Genomic DNA, 18961 nt, shown 5'->3' with positions numbered 1-18961 from the left:
CTGCTAAATTCATTAATCCTAAAATCATGCCCATGCACCAACCTCTCCGCGTCAAACACCGGCACTGTGGGATCGTCACTGCCCACCGACTGCCTTGGCGAGCAGCAGCAGGAGCATGAACAAGCAAATCATCATGGTGTTCCTAGTTGCAATGCATACATCTCCATGGCCCGGCCGATACCGAACATCACGTTGGTCCCACCTCTGGCCGCCTCGATGAGAAGGTTGATGCCAAAGCCGGTGATGAAGAACGCGTACTAGTCCTCCCACAACCAGAAGTCGCACGGCCCTTCATCCTGCGTCAGTTTCAAAACTGAATGATGAACAAGAAAACGCAAAGCAAAGTCGGAAACTGCAACATCCACAAAGCAAAGCCGTCATTTTCAAATAAACAAACTTATTCCCTAATTCGGGCACTTGTAGAAATGAACACCGGGGTTCCGGTCTGTCCCGAAGACAAACCATCTAGTCCTCGTTCCGGCGCATCTCGGGCACAGGATCAATGGCAGCGGTGGCGGGGGGTATGGAGGCGATGTGCAGAAGATGAGCTCTGGGACATCGTGGCACAGCGGCGTCGATGGATCGGGGCAACAAGCTGTGCTTGTGTGCTTGTTTGAATGGGAACGTGCAAAACAATCGGTACTGGGACAACGGCTGGTGCATGGGCCTTAAATACATGCATCTAGGTATAAAGTGTTTATGTTATACAGTGCTTGTCGCAACGATAATATTGTGTCCTCCATCCTGCGCTTGCACAGTGCTATGCAAGTGTGCGTCAGTCGCCCTGTCAGTGCGCGGTACAACGAATACAGCAAATACGAAGCATATCGCTCGCTTCCGCAACTCTATACTCCAAGTAGCACTTGCAGCTGGTCCAAATCGCTACGCAGTACCAGCTGTGGATGCGCTGCGTGCAACTGCCGCTGCGTGCAGGGCTGCACTTATCATAGAGACCAACGCATAAAATAGTTGTGGCCCCAAGGAGCGGCACAATGCGCATAGGCAATAAGGCCAGGGCCGTGCAGTCCAAGGACTAGGCAAGGCCCAAGGTGTGCCTAAGAGCATCTCCCGCCGTTCGGCCCCCCAGGGCGCTAAAAAAGGGCAATCTGGGGGCGAACCGACGCTAGTTCGGCCCTTGGGGGCGACCTAGCTCTCAGTCACGCCCCCAAGACGCGAAAAATTCGAACTTGGTCGTTCCCTCTCACAAAAGACGCCACAAGTCGGGCGATCGCAAGCCACAGTTCGGCGTACAAAATATAGAGCGGCAGAAGTTCGCGTGCGCATCACTCGGCGGGCTCTGCCCCAGGCGTCGGCGGAGTTGGCGTGCGCGGGCTTGGCGGTGTCGGAGAAGCCTTTACGCTGGGCGGTGTCGGCGCGGCTTCGGTGGTGCTGGGCGTCGTCGAGGCGTCGTCACGCGGGCTTGGCGGCGGCGTCGGCGTGTGCGTCGGCGTCGGCGACCTTGTCGACGGAAGCTGGTTCAGGATGAGGCCGCGCTCCGCCAAGTACCACGCCTTGACCGCCTCGTCGGTGCTCTGGAGCATGTCCGCCCCGCCCAACAGGAAAGCCAGGTCAGTGTTTCTCTTTTTCGCGGCAACGTTCGTCCGGAGCAGGTCGAGCTTGACGGCGCTATGCTACGTCTCGAGCTAGCGTTGGTTTTCCCCGAAGAGGAGGGGGTGATGCAGCACAGTAGCGTAAGTATTTCCCTCAGTTTTTGAGAACCAAGGTATCAATCCAGTAGGAGGTCACGCGCAAGTCCCTCGTACCTGCACAAAACGGTAGCAACTCGCAACCAACGCTTAGGGGTTGTCAATCCCTTCACGGTCACTTACGAGATTGAGATCTGATAGAGATAATATTTTTGGTATTTTTGGTATAAAGATGCAAAGTAAAAAGTAAAAGCAAAACAAGTAAAATAAAGTAATGGAGATTGATATGATGAGAATAAACCCGGGGGCCATAGGTTTCACTAGTGGCTTCTCTCAAGAGCATAGATATTCTACGGTGGGTGAACAAATTACTGTTGAGCAATTGATAGAATTGAGCATAGTTATGAGGTTATCTAGGTATGATCATGTATATAGGCATCACGTCCGTGACAAGTAGACCGACTCCTGCCTGCATCTACTACTATTACTCCACTCATCGACCGCTATCCAGCATGCATCTAGAGTATTAAGTTAAAGACAGAGTAACGCCTTAAGCAAGATGACATGATGTAGAGGAATAAATTCATGCAATATGATAAATACCCCATCTTGTTATCCTCGATGGCAACAATACAATACGTGCCTTGCAACTCTTTCTGTCACTGAGTAAGGACACCGCAAGATTGAACCCAAAGCTAAGCACTTCTCCCATTGCAAGAACTACCAATCTAGTTGGCCAAACCAAACGGATAATTCGAAGAGACTTGCAAATATAACTCAATCATACATAAAATAATTCAGAGAAGATTCAAATATTATTCATAGATAAGTTGGATCATAATCCCACAATTCATCGGTCTCAACAAACACACCGCAAAAAGAAGATTACATCGAATAGATCTCCATGAGAGAGGGGGAGAACATTGTATTGAGATCCAAAAAGAGAGAAGAAGCCATCTAGCTACTAGCTATGGACCCGAAGGTCTGAAGTAAAGTACACACACTTCATCGGAAGGGCTATGGTGTTGATGTAGAAGCCCTCCGTGATGGATGCCCTCTCCGGCGGAGCTCCGGAACAGGCCCCAAGATGGGATCTCATGGATACAGGAAGTTGCGGCGGTGGAATTAGGTTTTTGGCTCCCTCCCTGGTCTAATGGGGTACGTAGGTATATATAGGAGGAAGGAGCACGTCGGTGGAGCTCCGAGGGGCCCACGAGGCAGGGGGGGCGCCCTCCACCCTCGTGACCTCCCCGGAAACTTCTTGGAGTAGGGTCCAAGTCTCCTGGATCACATTCGGTGAGAAGATCACGTTCCCGAAGGTTTCATTCCGTTTGGACTCCATTTGATATTCTGTTTCCTCGAAATACTGAAATAGGCAAAAAATAGCAATTCTGGGCTGGGCCTCCGGTTAATAGGTTAGTCTCAAAAATAATATAAAAGTGGAAAATAAAGCCCAATATAGTCCAAAACAGTAGATAAAGTAGCATGGAGCAATCAAAAATTATAGATACGTTGGAGACGTATCAGGCATCCCCAAGCTTAATTCCTGCTCGTCCTCAAGTAGGTAAATGATAAAAAGAGAATTTTTGATGCGGAGTGATACTTTGGCATAATTTCAATGTAAATCTTCTTAATCATGGTATGAATATTCAGATCCGAAAGGTTCAAGACAAAAGTTCATATTGACATAAAAATGATAATACTTCAAGCATACTAATCAAACAATTATGTCATCTCAAAATAACATGGCCAAAGGAAGTTCATCCCTACAAATCATATAGTTAGGCTATGCTTCATTTTCATCACACAAAGATGTTCCCAACTTCTATACCCCTGATGACAAGCCAAGCAATTGTTTCATACTCAAATAATCTCAAACTTTTTCAACCTTCACGCAATACATGAGCACGAGCCATGGACATAGCACTATGGGTGGTATAGAATATGATGATGGGGATTGTGTGGAGAAGACAAAAAAGGAGAAAGTCTCACATCAACGAGGCTAATCAATGAGCTATGGAGATGCCCATCAATTGATGTTAATGCAAGGAGTAGGGATTGCCATGCAACGGATGCACTAGAGCTAAGAATGCTCAACAAAAGAAAACTAGTGGGTGTGCATCCAACTTGCTTGCTCATGAAGACCTAGGGCATTTTGAGGAAGCCCATCGTTGGAATATACAAGCCAAGTTCTATAATGAAAAATTCCAAATAGTATGAACAAGACAACTTATGAGACTCACTATATGAAAATCATGGTGCTACTTTGAAGCACAATATATGAGACTCACTACATGAAGAACAAGGTGCTACTTTGAAGCACAAGTGTGGAAAAGGAGATAGTAGCATTGCCCTTTTTATTTTCTCTTTTTTTTGGGCCTTTCTTTTTTTCTTTTTGGCCTTTCTCTCTCTCTTTTTTTGATTGGGAAATGCTCTAATAATGATGATCATCACACTTCTATTGATTACAACATAATGATTACAACTCGATACTAGAACAAGATATGACTCTATAGGAATGCCTCCGGCGGTGTACCGAGATGGTGCAATGAATCAAGAGTGACATGTATGAAAAATAATGCATGATGGCTTTGCCGCAAATACGATGTCAACTACAAGATCATGCAATGGCAATATGACAAAAGTAAAGCATGTCATGATGATGATGATGATGATGATGATGATGGAAGTTGCATGGCAATATATCTCGGAATGGCTATGGAAATGCCATGATAGGTAGGTATGGTGGCTGTTTTGAGGAAGATATAGGGAGGTTTATGTGTGAAAGAGCGTATCATATCACGGGGTTTGCATGCACCGGCAAAGTTTGCACCAACTCTCAATGTGAGAAAGGGCAATGCATGGTACCGAAGAGGCTAGCAAATGGCGGAAAGGTAAAAGTGCGTATAATCCATGGACTCAACATTAGTCAAAAGAACTCATATACTTATTGCAAAAATTTAGAAGTCATCAAAAATCAAGTACTACACGCATGCTCCTAGGGGGATAGATTAGTAGGAAAAGACCATCGCTCGTCCCCGACCGCCACTCATAAGGATGCACAAGCCAGGTACACTTCATGCTTCAAATTTGTTACACAACTTTAACCATACGTGCATGATACGGGACTTACTAACTTCAACACAAGTATTTCTCAAATTCACAACTACTCAACTAGCACGACTATGATATTATCACCTCCATATCTCAAAACAATTATCAAGCATCAAACTTATCGTAGTATTCAACCCACTAAAAAGAAAGTTTCACATATCTTGAATACCAAGTATATTAACATTAAGCAAATTACCATGCTATTAACGACTCTCAAAATTATCTAAGTGAAGCATGAGAGATCAAGTTTCTTTAAAACAATCCACCATCGTGCTCTAAAAGATCTAAGTGAAGCACTAGAGCAAAAATTATCACGCTCAAAAAGATATAAGTGAAGCACATAGAGTAAACTATCAAGCTCAAAAGATATAAGTGAAGCACATAGAGTATTCTAACAAATTTCAATTCATACATGGCTCTCTCAAAAGGTGTGTACAGCAAGGATGATTGTGGTAGACTAACAAGCAAAGACACAAATAATACAAGACGCTCCAAGCAAAACACATATCATGTGGTGAATAAAAATATAGCTCCAAGTAAATTACCGATGGAAGTGGACGAAAGAGGGGATGCCTTCTGGGGCATCCCCAAGCTTTGACTTTTTGGTGTCCTTGGATTATCTTGGGGGTGCCATGGGCATCCCCAAGCTTAGGCTCTTGCCACTCCTTGTTCCATAATCCATCAAAAGAATTCACCCAAAACTTGAAAACTTCACAACACAAAACTCAATAAAAATCTCGTGAGCTCCGTTAGTGAACTTGTTATTTATTTGTATTGTTGTTAACCCTACTATATTCCAACTTCTCTATGGTTTATAAACTATTTTACTAGCCATAGATTCATCAAAATAAGCAAACAACACACGCAAAACAGAATCTGTCAAAAACAGAACAGTCTGTAGTAATCTGTTACTAACGCAAACTTCTAGAACCCAAAAAGTTCTACCAAAATTAGACGACCTGGGCAATTTGTTTATTGATCAACAGCAATTGTAATCACTATTTTATCACGTTCTGGTGATTTTTGACAATTCGGGCGCTGAGCGCAAAGATTCTGGAAATTACAGCAAGATCAAATAACTATCTTCCAAGAAGATCTAATAGGTTTAACTTGGCACAAACACTAATTAAAAGATAAAACCACATCTAAACAAAATCTAGATGGATTATTTATTCCTAAACAGAACCAAAAACAAAAAACACAAAATAAAATTGGGTTGCCTCCCAACAAGCGCTATCGTTTAACGCCCCTAGCTAGGCATAAAAGCAAGGATAGATCTAGGTATTGCCATCTTTAGTAGGCAATCCATAAGTGGCTATCATGATAGATTCATATGGTAATTTTATTTTCTTTCTAGGAAAGTGTTCCATGCCCTTCTTTAAGGGAAATTGGAATTTAATATTCCCTTCCTTCATATCAATAATTGCACCAATCGTTCTAAGGAAAGGTCTACCAAGAATAATAGGACATGAAGGATTGCAATCTATATCAAGAACAATAAAATCTACGGGCACATAATTCCTATTTACAACAATAAAAACATCATTAATTCTTCCCATAGGCTTTTTAATAGTGGAATCCGCAAGATGCAAGTTTAGAGAGCAATCATCAAAGTCACGGAAATCTAGCAAATCACACAAAGCTTTGGGGATAGTAGAGACACTAGCACCCAAATCACACAAAGCATAAAACTCGTAATTTTTAATTTTAATCTTAATTGTAGGTTCCCACTCATCATGGAGTTTTCTAGGGATAGAAACTTTCAACTCAAGCTTTTCTTCATAAGATTGCATTAAGGCGTCAACAATGTGTTCGGTAAAGGCCTTATTTCGACTATAAGCATGAGGAGAATTTAACACGGATTGCAACAAGGAAATACAATCAATTAAAGAGCAATTTTCATAGTTAAATTCCTTGAGATCCAAAATAGTGGGTTTAGCAATATCTAGATTTTTATTTCTTTCAATCCCTTTTTTATCAATTTCATCATCAAGATCTAAAAACTCAGAATTCTTAGAAAGCCTTCTAGGTAAGGGAAGATCATAATCAGATTCATCAAGATTCATATTGCAAAACAAAGATTTAATAGGGGACACATCAATAACTTTTAGATCTTCATCTTGATTTTCATAGTTATTCGGTTTAGCGGCCATCTTATTGACTAAGGTGGCTTGCATATCCGAAATTTCAGCGGTCATTTTTTTAAGATGAGCAATTTGGGCTCTTACACCATCAAATTCTTTGGACATATCATCGAGCTCTTTATTCATATAACTCATAAAACTCTTTTGTTCCTTAAGCTCGTTTCTAAAGAAATTATTATGCTCAAATTGCAAGACCATAAACTTCCTGACATTGTTTTCGATATCTTCTAGCCTTTTAAGGTGAAGATCACCAAAATTAGGTAAGGCCATCGTGACGAACAAGCAAGCAAACTAACACACGAGCAAACAAAAGGCAAAGGGAAAGGGAGGGCGAATAAAATGGCAAGGTGAAGTGGGGGAGAGGAAAACGAGAGGCAAATGGCAAATAATGTAATGCGAGAGATAGAGATTGTGATGGGTACTTGGTATGTTGACTTTTGCGTAGGCTTCCCCGGCAACAGCGCCAGAAATCCTTCTTGCTACGTCTCGAGCTAGCGTTGGTTTTCCCTGAAGAGGAGGGGGTGATGCAGCACAGTAGCGTAAGTATTTCCCTCAGTTTTTGAGAACCAAGGTATCAATCCAGTAGGAGGTCACGCGCAAGTCCCATGTACCTGCACAAAATGGTACCAACTCGCAACCAACGCTTAGGGGTTGTCAATCCCTTCACGGTCACTTACGAGAGTGAGATCTGATAGAGATAATATTTTTGGTATTTTTGGTATAAAGATGCAAAGTAAAAAGTAAAAGCAAAACAAGAAAAATAAAGTAATGGAGATTGATATGATGAGAATAAACCCGGGGGCCATAGGTTTCACTAGTGGCTTCTCTCAAGAGCATAGATATTCTACGGTGGGTGAACAAATTACTGTTGAGCAATTGATAGAATTGAGCATAGTTATGAGGTTATCTAGGTATGATCATGTATATAGGCATCACGTCCGTGACAAGTAGACCGACTCCTGCCTGCATCTACTACTATTACTCCACTCATCGACCGCTATCCAGCATGCATCTAGAGTATTAAGTTAAAGACAGAGTAACGCCTTAAGCAAGATGACATGATGTAGAGGAATAAATTCATGCAATATGATAAATACCCCATCTTGTTATCCTCGATGGCAACAATACAATACGTGCCTTGCAACTCTTTCTGTCACTGAGTAAGGACACCGCAAGATTGAACCCAAAGCTAAGCACTTCTCCCATTGCAAGAACTACCAATGTAGTTGGCCAAACCAAATGGATAATTCGAAGAGACTTGCAAAGATAACTCAATCATACATAAAAGAATTCAGAGAAGATTCAAATATTATTCATAGATAAGTTGGATCATAATCCCACAATTCACCGGTCTCAACAAACACACCGCAAAAAGAAGATTACATCGAATAGATCTCCACAAGAGAGGGGGAGAACATTGTATTGAGATCCAAAAAGAGAGAAGAAGCCATCTAGCTACTAGCTATGGACCCGAAGGTCTGAAGTAAACTACTCACACTTCATCGGAAGGGCTATGGTGTTGATGTAGAAGCCCTCCGTGATGGATGTCCTCTCCGGCGGAGCTCCGGAACAGGCCCCAAGATGGGATCTCGTGGATACAGGAAGTTGCAGCAGTGGAATTAGGTTTTTGGCTCCCTCCCAGGTCTAATGGGGGTACGTAGGTATATATAGGAGGAAGGAGTACATCGGTGGAGCTCCGAGGGGCCCACAAGGCAGGGGGGCGCGCCCTCCACCCTCGTGACCTCCCCGGAAACTTCTTGGAGTAGGGTCCAAGTCTCCTGGATCACGTTTGGTGAGAAGATCACGTTCCCGAAGGTTTCATTCCGTTTGGACTCCGTTTGATATTCTGTTTCCTCAAAATACTGAAATAGGCAAAAAACATCAATTCTGGGCTGGGCCTCCGGTTAATAGGTTAGTCCCAAAAATAATATAGAAGTGGAAAATAAAGCCCAATATAGTCCAAAACAGTAGATAAAGTAGCATGGAGCAATCAAAAATTATAGATACGTTGAAGACGTATCACGCTGCTCGACATCAACGCCGACCACCGCGCCTCGGTCTTCTCTTCACGAAGGACGGCCCAGGCCTGCGCGTCGGCGAGGTAGTGCTTGATGGACTCCTGCACTCGAGCGGTGGCCGCGTCGGCGTATTTCCCCTTCTTGGCAACTTTGTTGCCGTCCGGCCGTCCTTCCGATGCGCCAGGAGTCGGCGTGTCCGGCTTGTAGGTCTCCTTGGCCTTGTCGAGGGTGCGCCGAACTTCCGCCCACTTCTCGCACTTGTCAATGCGCTTGTAGACGCGGAGGTACTTGAATTCGGCGTCGCTGTTGCTCTGCCGGTACAGGGCGAACATGCGCAGCAACTGCGCGAAGGAACAAACATTTGGCGCGCGTACACGGCGAAGAGAGGCGGGAGGCCGGCGTGGCATACCTAATCCTCGACGCTGGCGCCGCTCTCCGGGCGAGCCGCGACCTCCTCGACGACCCCACGCCATTTGTTGCACGCCCCCTGGATACGCCCCCAATGGTTCGCCATCGCCTTGGAGCCGCGGTGCATGTAGACGCCTTTGAAGTAGGGGTCGACAAGCTTGCGCTCGTCGAACACGGCCTTGACACGGTCCCAGTACGTGTCGATGCTCTGGTTCGTGCCGGTCGTCGGAGAGGAAGCGTAGGCGGGCAGCGAGTAGTTGTATGGAGGGTACTGCACGCCGGTGAAGGCGGGAGAGGGCGTGCGCTGGGCCGGGTATCCATGGGGGAAGGTGACGTTTGGGTTGAACCCACCGTGCGCGTCCCCGTCGGCGTAGCCCGGCGAGGGTGATCCCCATGGCTGCGGAGAGCCGACGCCTTGCTGGCCCCAGGGCGCGTACTGGGCGTGGCTTCCGGGTGGATTCATCATCCCCGCGCGAGTCGCCTCGGCCTCGGTTTGGTCCGCCGAGGCAGCCGCAGCCGCGCGCGTCGCGTTGTCGCGGGCCTTCTTGGCGATGGCCCTGTTCCGCCGGTTGGCGGTGACAGCCTCCCGCCGCTGAACTTCCGCCCTCCACTCGGCGTTTGACATGCCCGGTGGCTTGATCGGCGGCACCCTCGGCTTCCTCTGCTTCGGCTGGGCGACGGAGGCGGTCGCGGTTGCCGCCGCACGGGGGCGACGTACTTCTTCGGTGGCATGGCGGCCGGCTGGGAGGGAGGCGAGCGGGAGGAAGATTGGCGGGAGGAAGGAAGAGTACGGGAGAGAAGTGGGGAAAACGTGGGAAGAAACGACGGGAAGAGGCACTCGCCTCGCCGACAGGGCGGACCCACGCGCCCTTTTCGCTTGTGCTGGCGCCCCAGGCGCCCCCCAGGAAGCCGGGTTCGGCCTGGGTCCGCCGGCACCAGTTTCGGCCCAAGCCGGCGAAAAACGGGCTTCTGGGGCGTGACTGGGCCGTTTTTTCAGCGCCGGCGCGGCAAAAACGCCTGGGGAGGGCCTGTTGGGTGCGCGGCTGGAGATGCTCTATGGCAGACGGTTCAAGGAGTTGGCAGTCCCACCCTGGAAGCGCGAACAAGGATGTAGCCAAAGAGAGGCATGGCCGTCTCCAGAAATTTGGGGCCCCGGTGTGAAATGAAAATGATGCCTTAAAATCTGAAAAACTCTTGTAGCCAAAATATTAGTAAACTATATGATACTCTCTTTTAAGTCATATTAACTTTTATTATATGATATTTCGTACAATATATGAAATATATCTGATACACAAACTATCTTCTTCTATAAAGGATGCATCGGCTAAACATTAAACATACGGTAATTTATTAATTAACTTAACAACTGATGTGCATATACAATATACTCACTGCCCATTAAGTTATTCAACAAAAAATAACGTAAACTAAACCTTCTTGGTCTTGGGCGCACCTGATTAATCTGCAAATCGATCCCAATCCTAGGCGCTTGACCACCGGCTAGCAGCGGCTGCATTCTGCCTTTCTTGATGCCGTTTGCCCTTGCTCACGATGGCTGTTGCTCGATTTGTGGGGTGAATTCTGCCGCCATCCTGTTTCTTGCTCCGCCTCCCCAAAGCAGATTAGATCGAGCTGTGGCATTCTTTTTTTTTTGGAGACAATCTCGCGAAACTTTATTAACCCGTCACAATGTTTACAGGGACGAAATAAAGATCTCCCGGCTGGTCTAACCACACATGGCGGCCAACCGCGATGGAGAGAGAATGTTTCGCTAGATTGTGAGTTTCATAGTTTGAGCTCCTAAATTCATGACCTATATTGCATGATAAAAAACTAGAAAAGTGTTCCGATATCTCCCGAAGGACAGCTCCATAACTAGCTAACTCGAGCCATGGCACTCAAGCAGACTAGAATGAATTGTGGGCCAGAGGGCTGACCGAGAGGAAGTTGGGAAAAGGCTCGGGGCCTGCGATCAACCCAACCAAATTGGGGGGAGCGTTCAAGCGATCAGACCAGGCCTCAGGCCCAAAAAAATGCAAAGAAATAAGATAGCCTAATAAAAAATACACAACATTGGCCCAAAATAGCCCCCTTGGGATTCAGGGGCCATGTGCGGTCGCACCTCTCGCACAGCCCCCTGTACGGCCCTGAAGAGGGGAGCAACTATTCAAGGGTTACCCCTTCCGGGGCTTACGCAAGGGCCCCTTTCTTGGCATACGAGCACACCAAGTGGTGTGTTCAGCCGTCGCCACGTGCTATGTGCTGGCGGTTCCCCATCGATTTTTTTGTATGCGTTTTTGAATTTTAGATGGTTTTTGTGTTATCTTTTGGGTTTTTGTGTTTTGGCTGGTTTTCTATATGTCCTAGAGTAAAAGCAAATGTTTTTTTTTTGCGGAGCACGGCTGTGATTCTCAGGAAAAAAAAAACACAGTCGTGCTTCTCGTGGAAGCACATATTTGCTTTCGTAACAAGCACAGTTGTGTTTTCCGAAAAAGGAAAAATTGTGCTTAGATAAGAAGTACAGATTTGCTTCTCATAGAAGCACATATTTGCTTCCGCAAGTTGCGCAGCTGTTTTAAAAAAAAAGTGTTTTCACGAGAAGCACATATTTGTTTGTGATTATCAAAAAGGAAAAAAGTATGTGCAACAATGTAGTTTTTTCAAGTCGAGACATGCGGTCAACAAGTAAAGACAGTGAGTTCAGAAAATCTTTACGTGACGTCCAATGTGTGAATTGTTCACTATCAAGTGGATCAGGGAAGGAGCTACTAGGGTGAGAGTGAGAATACATAAAGCATTTCGGCTATAGTAGTTTGATTTTCGTGCGAGCATTGGCTGTGATGGATAAAAGGAAGGGACCATTGTTGCATATCCATGTCAAAGTCAACGAATTAGCAGCGGAGCTCATGGTAATGGTTCAAGTCGAAGGAAGATGGAGGTTCATGCATGGGGCTTCAAGATGATGATGAGAACTTACTCAATAGTGGTCCGGTCACTGCCCGGCACTGTCTGTTCAGGCGTGTCTGGGGATGTTAGACACGCCCGGTCACTGTCGCGTGTCCACGGATGTTTAAGGATAAGATTTGCTCATTGTGGCTGTAGATGCTCGTAGTGCTTAACCACCACCTTGATCGAAACCTTACGACGGAGATGTTTCATTATCGTGATGAAATTCATACAAAAGGACAAACTGGCCAAATTGCGTGGTGCCGTGAGACTGTCACTCAATAGGTTTCACATCCTAGTGCAATCCTTGGCTTGTTCCGGGAGGGCCAACACTGTTTCAGAACGTGTGGTACCTGATGCAGGCGTGCTGATCTCTGCTCAAAACTGATATTTGGACTAAAATACACCGATTTTCGATGCACTAAAATTTGATTTACAAAAACAACGGCCCTAGATGTATTTTCTAGTATATCCCTACACATACTTCTCCCTACCGGATGATTTGCCAAGTCATTTGTAAGCATGGACATAATCCTCAAAATAGAATTTCTTCTGGATGAAGTCGGCGAGCCACCGGGACGCCACGAAGCAGAGGACGGCCGCGGACACGACGGCGGCCCGCTGGGCGACGGACGTGAGCAGCGTCCCCTTGGCCACCGCGAGGAGCCCGACGACGGCGATCGACGCCACCTGCAGGGCGACCTCCAGCGCCTTCATGGCCTTGAGTGCGGCGCTGCAGCTCGTGCACTGCGCGACGTGCGACCAGTACCTGTCCATGAGCTTGTCCTTGGTGGGGGTCGGCGGCAGCTGGTCGACCGTCGGGGCCGCCCAGCCGACCTGGAACCCGCAGTGCTTCCTGAACCAGTTCCTGAAGGCGACGACGGTGCCGTCCGACGTCGTGGGCACGTACACGCTCTTCTGCCAGTTCTCGATGCCCGCCTTGGCGAAATTGCGCTCCTGAAACGAAACGAAGAAGATGAAGAAGATTTTGGTTCACTTAATGGCATGAATCGGATCCAGTGGAATCACTGACCATGAAGTGAGAGGGGAATGGCTGCTGCGTACCTCGAGGTGGAGGAGGTACATGTCGGAATCCAAGACGACGTTGACGCCGATGTGGTCGAACCACCGCGGCGTGATCTTGTGCAGCCAGAGGCCGAAGTTCCTCGGGTAGGCCCACATCACCCTGCTCCTCCCCGGAGCGACCGGGACGATGATGAACACGATCATGAGGTGAGGCTTGTTCTTCTGCATACACACAGACCAGGATCAACTGCTGTTCCGTGTTTGACAGGGGAGTAACTAGGAGGGGACTGGCCAGTTCTTACTCCCATCCCACGTACGTACCTCTGATTTCTTGGACGCCGGCGATCCGTAGTACGTGCAAGGCGCGACGAACTTGGAGTAGCCGGGGCCCTGCGACGAGGCGTACCCGTTCACGCTCGACTCCTCCACCTGCACCGCCATCGGCACGCCGCCTTCTTCGTCGTACTCCTCTGTGAAGAAGAAGAAGAAGTAGTGAAATTCAGGGAAGCTGCCATGGTGGATCATTTGAGTAATATGAGGGCAGGGACATATCTGCCGGGGTCTACGAGCCTGGGGAGGCCGCGGAACAAGCCTTTGTGCGCGTAGGGCACGTGAGAAGGGTCCATGAGGTTCTCCGCCAACACATCGTACCTGCGACAAAATACAGTGCAGCTTCCGTTGATCAATGGAAGATTCAGAAAAGGGAGAAAAGGAACACGATGGAGCTGCATGCATGCGCGCTCTAGCTTTACCCGAAAGGCATGTCCCTTATCAAGAAGGAGGTGACGAAGGACGGGTCGTCGATCTCCGGGATGAACGGCGGCCGCTTCCTCTGCAGCACGTCGCTGTGCTCCGGCCCGGCGCGCGGGTAGAACCAGAGGAGCTTGTTCTGCACCACGCACGGGTACGACGCCACGCACGCCTTGCTGTTGGTGTGCACCTGCAGATTCATGCAAGCCAGGATCGATCAGTCGAGAGACGCGTCCGTAAGGAAGATGATCGGTGGCATGGCGTGGCGTACCGGGGGGCCGAGGGCGGGGGCCTGCGGGATGAACTTGCAGGCGCCGCGGCCGTCGAAGCACCAGCCGTGGTACACGCACTGGAGCCGGCCCTTGTCGTCGATGCGGCCCTCCGAGAGCGGCGCGAGGCGGTGCGGGCACGCGTCCTCGAACACGCGCCACTCGCCGGCGCCGCGGTCGTACCAGGCCACCACGCGGATGCCCAGCACCATCTTGCCGTGCGGCGCGCCGGGGTCCAGGTCCTCCACGGGGGCGAAAGGGTACCACTGGTCCAGCCAGTCGAACCGCTCCTCCTTCTCCCCGGACGCCGGATCCTGCTCCGTCCACGGCGACTCGGACGCCACGGCCGACGCCGGCAGCATCCGTGCGGCCCCGTTGCGGTGGCGGCGCGCCCGTCGCCGCGGGACGAGGCGGGGCCTGACGCTCGGCGCTGGGACGCCGGCGGGGAGCGGGAGCAATGGCTGGGCCTGGACGCGGGGGAGGAGCAGGCGGAGGGGATCCATGTCGCCGGTGGCGTCCAACGGCCGATCGACGGCGTGGGTGGAAACGGGAGGGCTTGAGACAAGTGAAAGAAAGAAACGGCGAGCAGTCAGCGGTAGTTGGCGGTAGAACTTATCGGAAGCTACCGGCGATGGACGTGTGGCCGACATGGACAGTCAAGTTGTCAGCGTGATCTGACGAGGCACGTGGCTCGCCGTCGGCATAGAAGCCAGGGGCGGGCAGCGACGGTGACGCAGACCGACCGGCGACCGCGGCGGGATCCCTCTCACACATAAGAACGCCGCAACGTGTGACAGGATCATACGCCTCTTTTACGTGTCCGCAACGTGCACCGTCATGTGGGCAGGATTGCAGCAGCTATCTCATTCGTGCGACTGAGCTTCTCTGTCCGTTCTTGCCGTCTTCTTCATTCAAGGCAACTCCACCTAGAAACAAACAGCATCAATAAAGATATTAATAGAAAGAGAGAAAAATGCATAAAAGAAAACTGACGCTACGAGCAATGGGCCGCGCGCGGGAAAGCATCCCATGGTATACGAGCAGCTCTAGCGGCCGTCAAATTTTAGATCGCCACAATGGCAGTCCTCAAAATTTATGGATGTTCCAACGAGGTCGGAGGCGAACTCGGAATCGCTATATTCGGGCCTCCAAATTCCTTCTGCCCGGAGAGGTGTCCTTTTGTATACATCCACACCATGAGGTGAAGGATCATGTGATGTTTTTTTTTGTGTCAATAACTTTGTTGAATCGCTCTAAAGTTGGTTTCGAGATGCCAAATATGAAGGCTGAGAGGTCGGATATGGAGGGCGCTGCATAATGCATGGTCATAATGACCCGCATGACGACTCTGCTAGAGCTTTTTTTTTTCCTGCTTGTGCTCCATATGACGGTTATTAGGAATTTTGGATGTTTTTGGCGACCATGTTAGAGTCGCTCTAAGGTCTGCCATTTACAAAGAGGGTCTTGCATGGGAAATAAAAGCAAAATTTATGGATACACGACAAACTTCATGAGCGAGGGTGGTGGTGCTTGCGGGAGAGAGACGTTATGGATGCGTTTGGTTGCCTGCGTCGTTTTTCGCCCCTTTGCATATTTGTCCCAGTTGGGATTGGCTGAGCATATGCAGGCAAAAAGAACCAACATCTGCATGTTGATTGGTTGCTTGCATCCCCTCTAGCATGCTTGTCGTGAAACGGAAGGCCTGCTGTTTGGCTGCCGACTTGTTTCAGAGGAAAACACAAGTCCAGTTGTTTGGTTACATCCATGACTGTTTGGCTTGCATCTCCTCGATATGGCGAGGTTACTAGAGGCACACGTGGACAACTAAGAACATAACTAGAGGAACAGAACAAACTTAAGCACAAACACAAGTCATAACCACGCATCAGAAGTTTTAAACCAATGTGGTACAATAAGTTTTGAACAAAACTCAAGTCTTAAATCAACAACCAACAAAGGAACGGGCAACATGAGCTTAGGCGGTCAAGGCGAAGGCATCGTCATGCTTCTTGCACTTGATGACCACCTCCACGTCCTCGTCGATGAAGACGGTCACCCTCACGGTGTCGGGGTCAGCAACTTGAACATCAACGATAAGGATTAAGTAGAGATTCTAAGTTTTTTGGACCAAATCTTTCAGGGCGAACAATAGAACCAGCAGATATTTTTGATTGTTAAGCAGATTAGATCTATTCCACAAACAAACATAACAGATTCTTGTGTATCAGCAAGCAAAACAAGCGATATTGGCGTCCCCGATTTGGGACATTTTTCACCTCAGTTGCAAGTTCACTCTCGACTCGCAACTGAACCCGGATTTTTTTTGTTCCGGATACAAGTCCACCATCAGCTTGCAACTGAGACAAAAGTATTTTGTCCCAGTTACAAGTCCACCGTCAACTCGCAACTAGGCTCATCCTGAACCCGACACTTTTTTGACTTAGTTGCAAAGTCACCCACAACTAGCAATTGGGCCCTAACCTTTTTTTTTTGGCCAAAGTTGCAATTTCATCAATAACTTGCAAGTGAGCCGGACTCTTTTTTTTGCCTCGGTTGCAAACGAGCCCGACCTTTTTCTTTGGCCAAAGCTCAGTATTTTGAAAACATCAAAATACATACTTAAAAGTTTCAAAAAAGTCAGAAAAAAAATCCATGGGAACATATATGTATTCTGCAAGAACGTGTTAAATTTCATTTGAACATATTGTGATTTGTAGGCTGTACAAAAAACAAAAAACGGCCCAACAACAAAAATAAAAGGCACATTTAAAAGTGTGTATTTGTTTTTTTTGTACGTCACATGTGAAAGTATAATGCTGTGGAATTTAGTATACATGTGTAAGTGTCTTTCACAAATAAAATAAAATAAAATCATGCTTTGGAAATATGAATTTCAAATCGAGCTCCCTGTAGCTCGGACTCTATTGGCATTTTTCGCCGTGTTAGTGGACTACAAGCTTCTCGATGGTGCCTACCGAAAAATAAAAAAGACTGCATCAACCCGTGAGGTAATCTTCGGCATAAAAGTAAAAATGGTAGTGTAGCGCGCAGCAACCACTTCCTGGCTTCCATGACCTGTCGTGGACAGTGCCATTTTTTAGAGCAAACAATATCACCAACATATTCGATCATGTTGCTGATGTCGTGGACAGTGCCACTTTTATGGACACATATTCGATCTACCCCCACCCCTCTCATCCACCTTCTCTTATGTTGTAGCAGAAGATCAAAGCAACTCAATTACAAAGAAACACAAAAGGTGTGAAACTGTTGTAGCAGAAACAAGCAGATGTCCCCGACACTACTACTTAGATTGTCTATTTTAGGTAGAAGAAAACATATGAGCAAGTTGAATAACCTTTATGGACAACTATCTTACCCCCCCTCCCCCATGTAACTTCTCATTTGTTCTAGCAAAAATCCAAACAACTCAACTACAAAAGGACACAAAATGCAAAACTGTTCTAGCAAAAAAACAAGCAACTGCCCTAGCAAAACCAAGCAATTGTCCTAGAAAAATCAAGCAACTCCCCTGGCATCTACTTTAGGGTGGAGGATGGGGGCGGTGTTGTGCTTCGCGCGGAGCGCGTCGACAGGAGGAGGATCGGGGCGATAGCCGTGTAGCTGGGAGGAGGAGGATCACCCCTGCCCCCCCGTCTGATTTTCGCCAAGTATTTACGATCATACCAAAAGGGATCCCACCCCCGAGGAGATAAATTCTTGACACATCTCTATGACACAAACTAGAAAGGTATCTAAAACCTTTGCATATTAGCTAAATTATGGTCTTGGTAATGTTATTGTTCATGAGGATTGGGCAACTGGATACATGGTTTTAGACAAGTGTGATTGTGGGCAACTGGATACATGGTTTTGGACAACTGTACAGTTGATTGTGGGCAACTGTGGGAATTCCTAACTAACACATGCAACCAGGAATAGCAGGGCCAAAAAGAACACTTGTCTAAACCAACCTATACAATCAATAAGAGCTTATTCCATCAAGAAATCTTAAGGCTTGATGTGCATTGACTGTTATCGTGTACAACTTATCTTTGAATTGGTTCTAGCTATATTTCCTGAAAATTGAGTGTGCACTACCGAACTAAGCTACTACTCTTGCTAATATCAACGTGTATCCCAACTTTCTAATCCTAAAACTATCATGGTCGATTTACTCATATTCTGCACCCTTTGTCAAAATAGCCATGCAAACCAATCATCACATCAGTTCTAGGCCATCAGGAACTACTTCCTAGGTGTATCTTCTTAGTCTGTATACGTATTCAAATCTGAGATGGTAATCTAAAAAACTTACAAGCAAGCAATCTAGCAAAAGCAGGTAACTGTCTATAGCATTACTACTTAGATTATCTACTACTTTAGGCAGAAAAAACCGTGTGAGAAACTTGAATAACCTTTGTCGAAAACTATCTGACCCCCTCCCCATGCAACTTCTCATCTGGTCTAGCAAAAATCCAAGCAACTCAATTAGAAAACATATAGTGCAAAACTGTTCTAGTAAAAAAGGAAGCAACTGTCCTAGGAAAACTAAGCAACTGCAATTTTTTTCCGATTAAATGCAGCAACTTTGTGATTCCAGACAACTCATACTAAAATTTGAAGCAACTAATGTT

At 47.1% G+C, this 18961-nt stretch overlaps 1 protein-coding gene across 1 annotated transcript; it reads right to left on the bottom strand.

Moving 5' to 3' along the window:
• Positions 1-12652: 12652 nt before the first annotated feature.
• Positions 12653-15050, bottom strand: LOC123150165 (protochlorophyllide-dependent translocon component 52, chloroplastic). Its single transcript, XM_044569992.1, has 6 exons — positions 14327-15050; positions 14058-14245; positions 13858-13956; positions 13627-13777; positions 13345-13527; positions 12653-13236 (listed from the first exon to the last, which is right to left on the bottom strand). Exons 1-6 carry the CDS (start codon positions 14972-14974, stop codon positions 12790-12792), a joined length of 1716 nt encoding a protein of 571 aa, XP_044425927.1. The 5' UTR covers positions 14975-15050; the 3' UTR covers positions 12653-12789.
• Positions 15051-18961: the final 3911 nt, after the last annotated feature.

Source organism: Triticum aestivum, chromosome 7A, assembly GCF_018294505.1.
Source record: "Triticum aestivum cultivar Chinese Spring chromosome 7A, IWGSC CS RefSeq v2.1, whole genome shotgun sequence".
In the NCBI taxonomy this organism is placed as follows: domain Eukaryota; kingdom Viridiplantae; phylum Streptophyta; class Magnoliopsida; order Poales; family Poaceae; genus Triticum; species Triticum aestivum.
The sequence above is the reverse complement of the archived record's forward strand: the minus strand, read 5'-3'. Positions and strand labels throughout refer to the sequence as shown.

Bases quoted from the DNA above. Each gene is read 5' to 3' on its own strand.
- LOC123150165 (XM_044569992.1), bottom strand. From the start codon at position 14,974: ATGTCGGCCACACGTCCATCGCCGGTAGCTTCCGATAAGTTCTACCGC. The intron at 13,957-14,057 runs GTAAAGCTAGAG...ATTTTGTCGCAG, and splicing joins ATAAGGGACATGCCTTTCGG to GTACGATGTGTTGGCGGAGA. The intron at 13,778-13,857 runs ATATGTCCCTGC...CTTCTTCTTCAC, and splicing joins AGGCTCGTAGACCCCGGCAG to AGAGGAGTACGACGAAGAAG.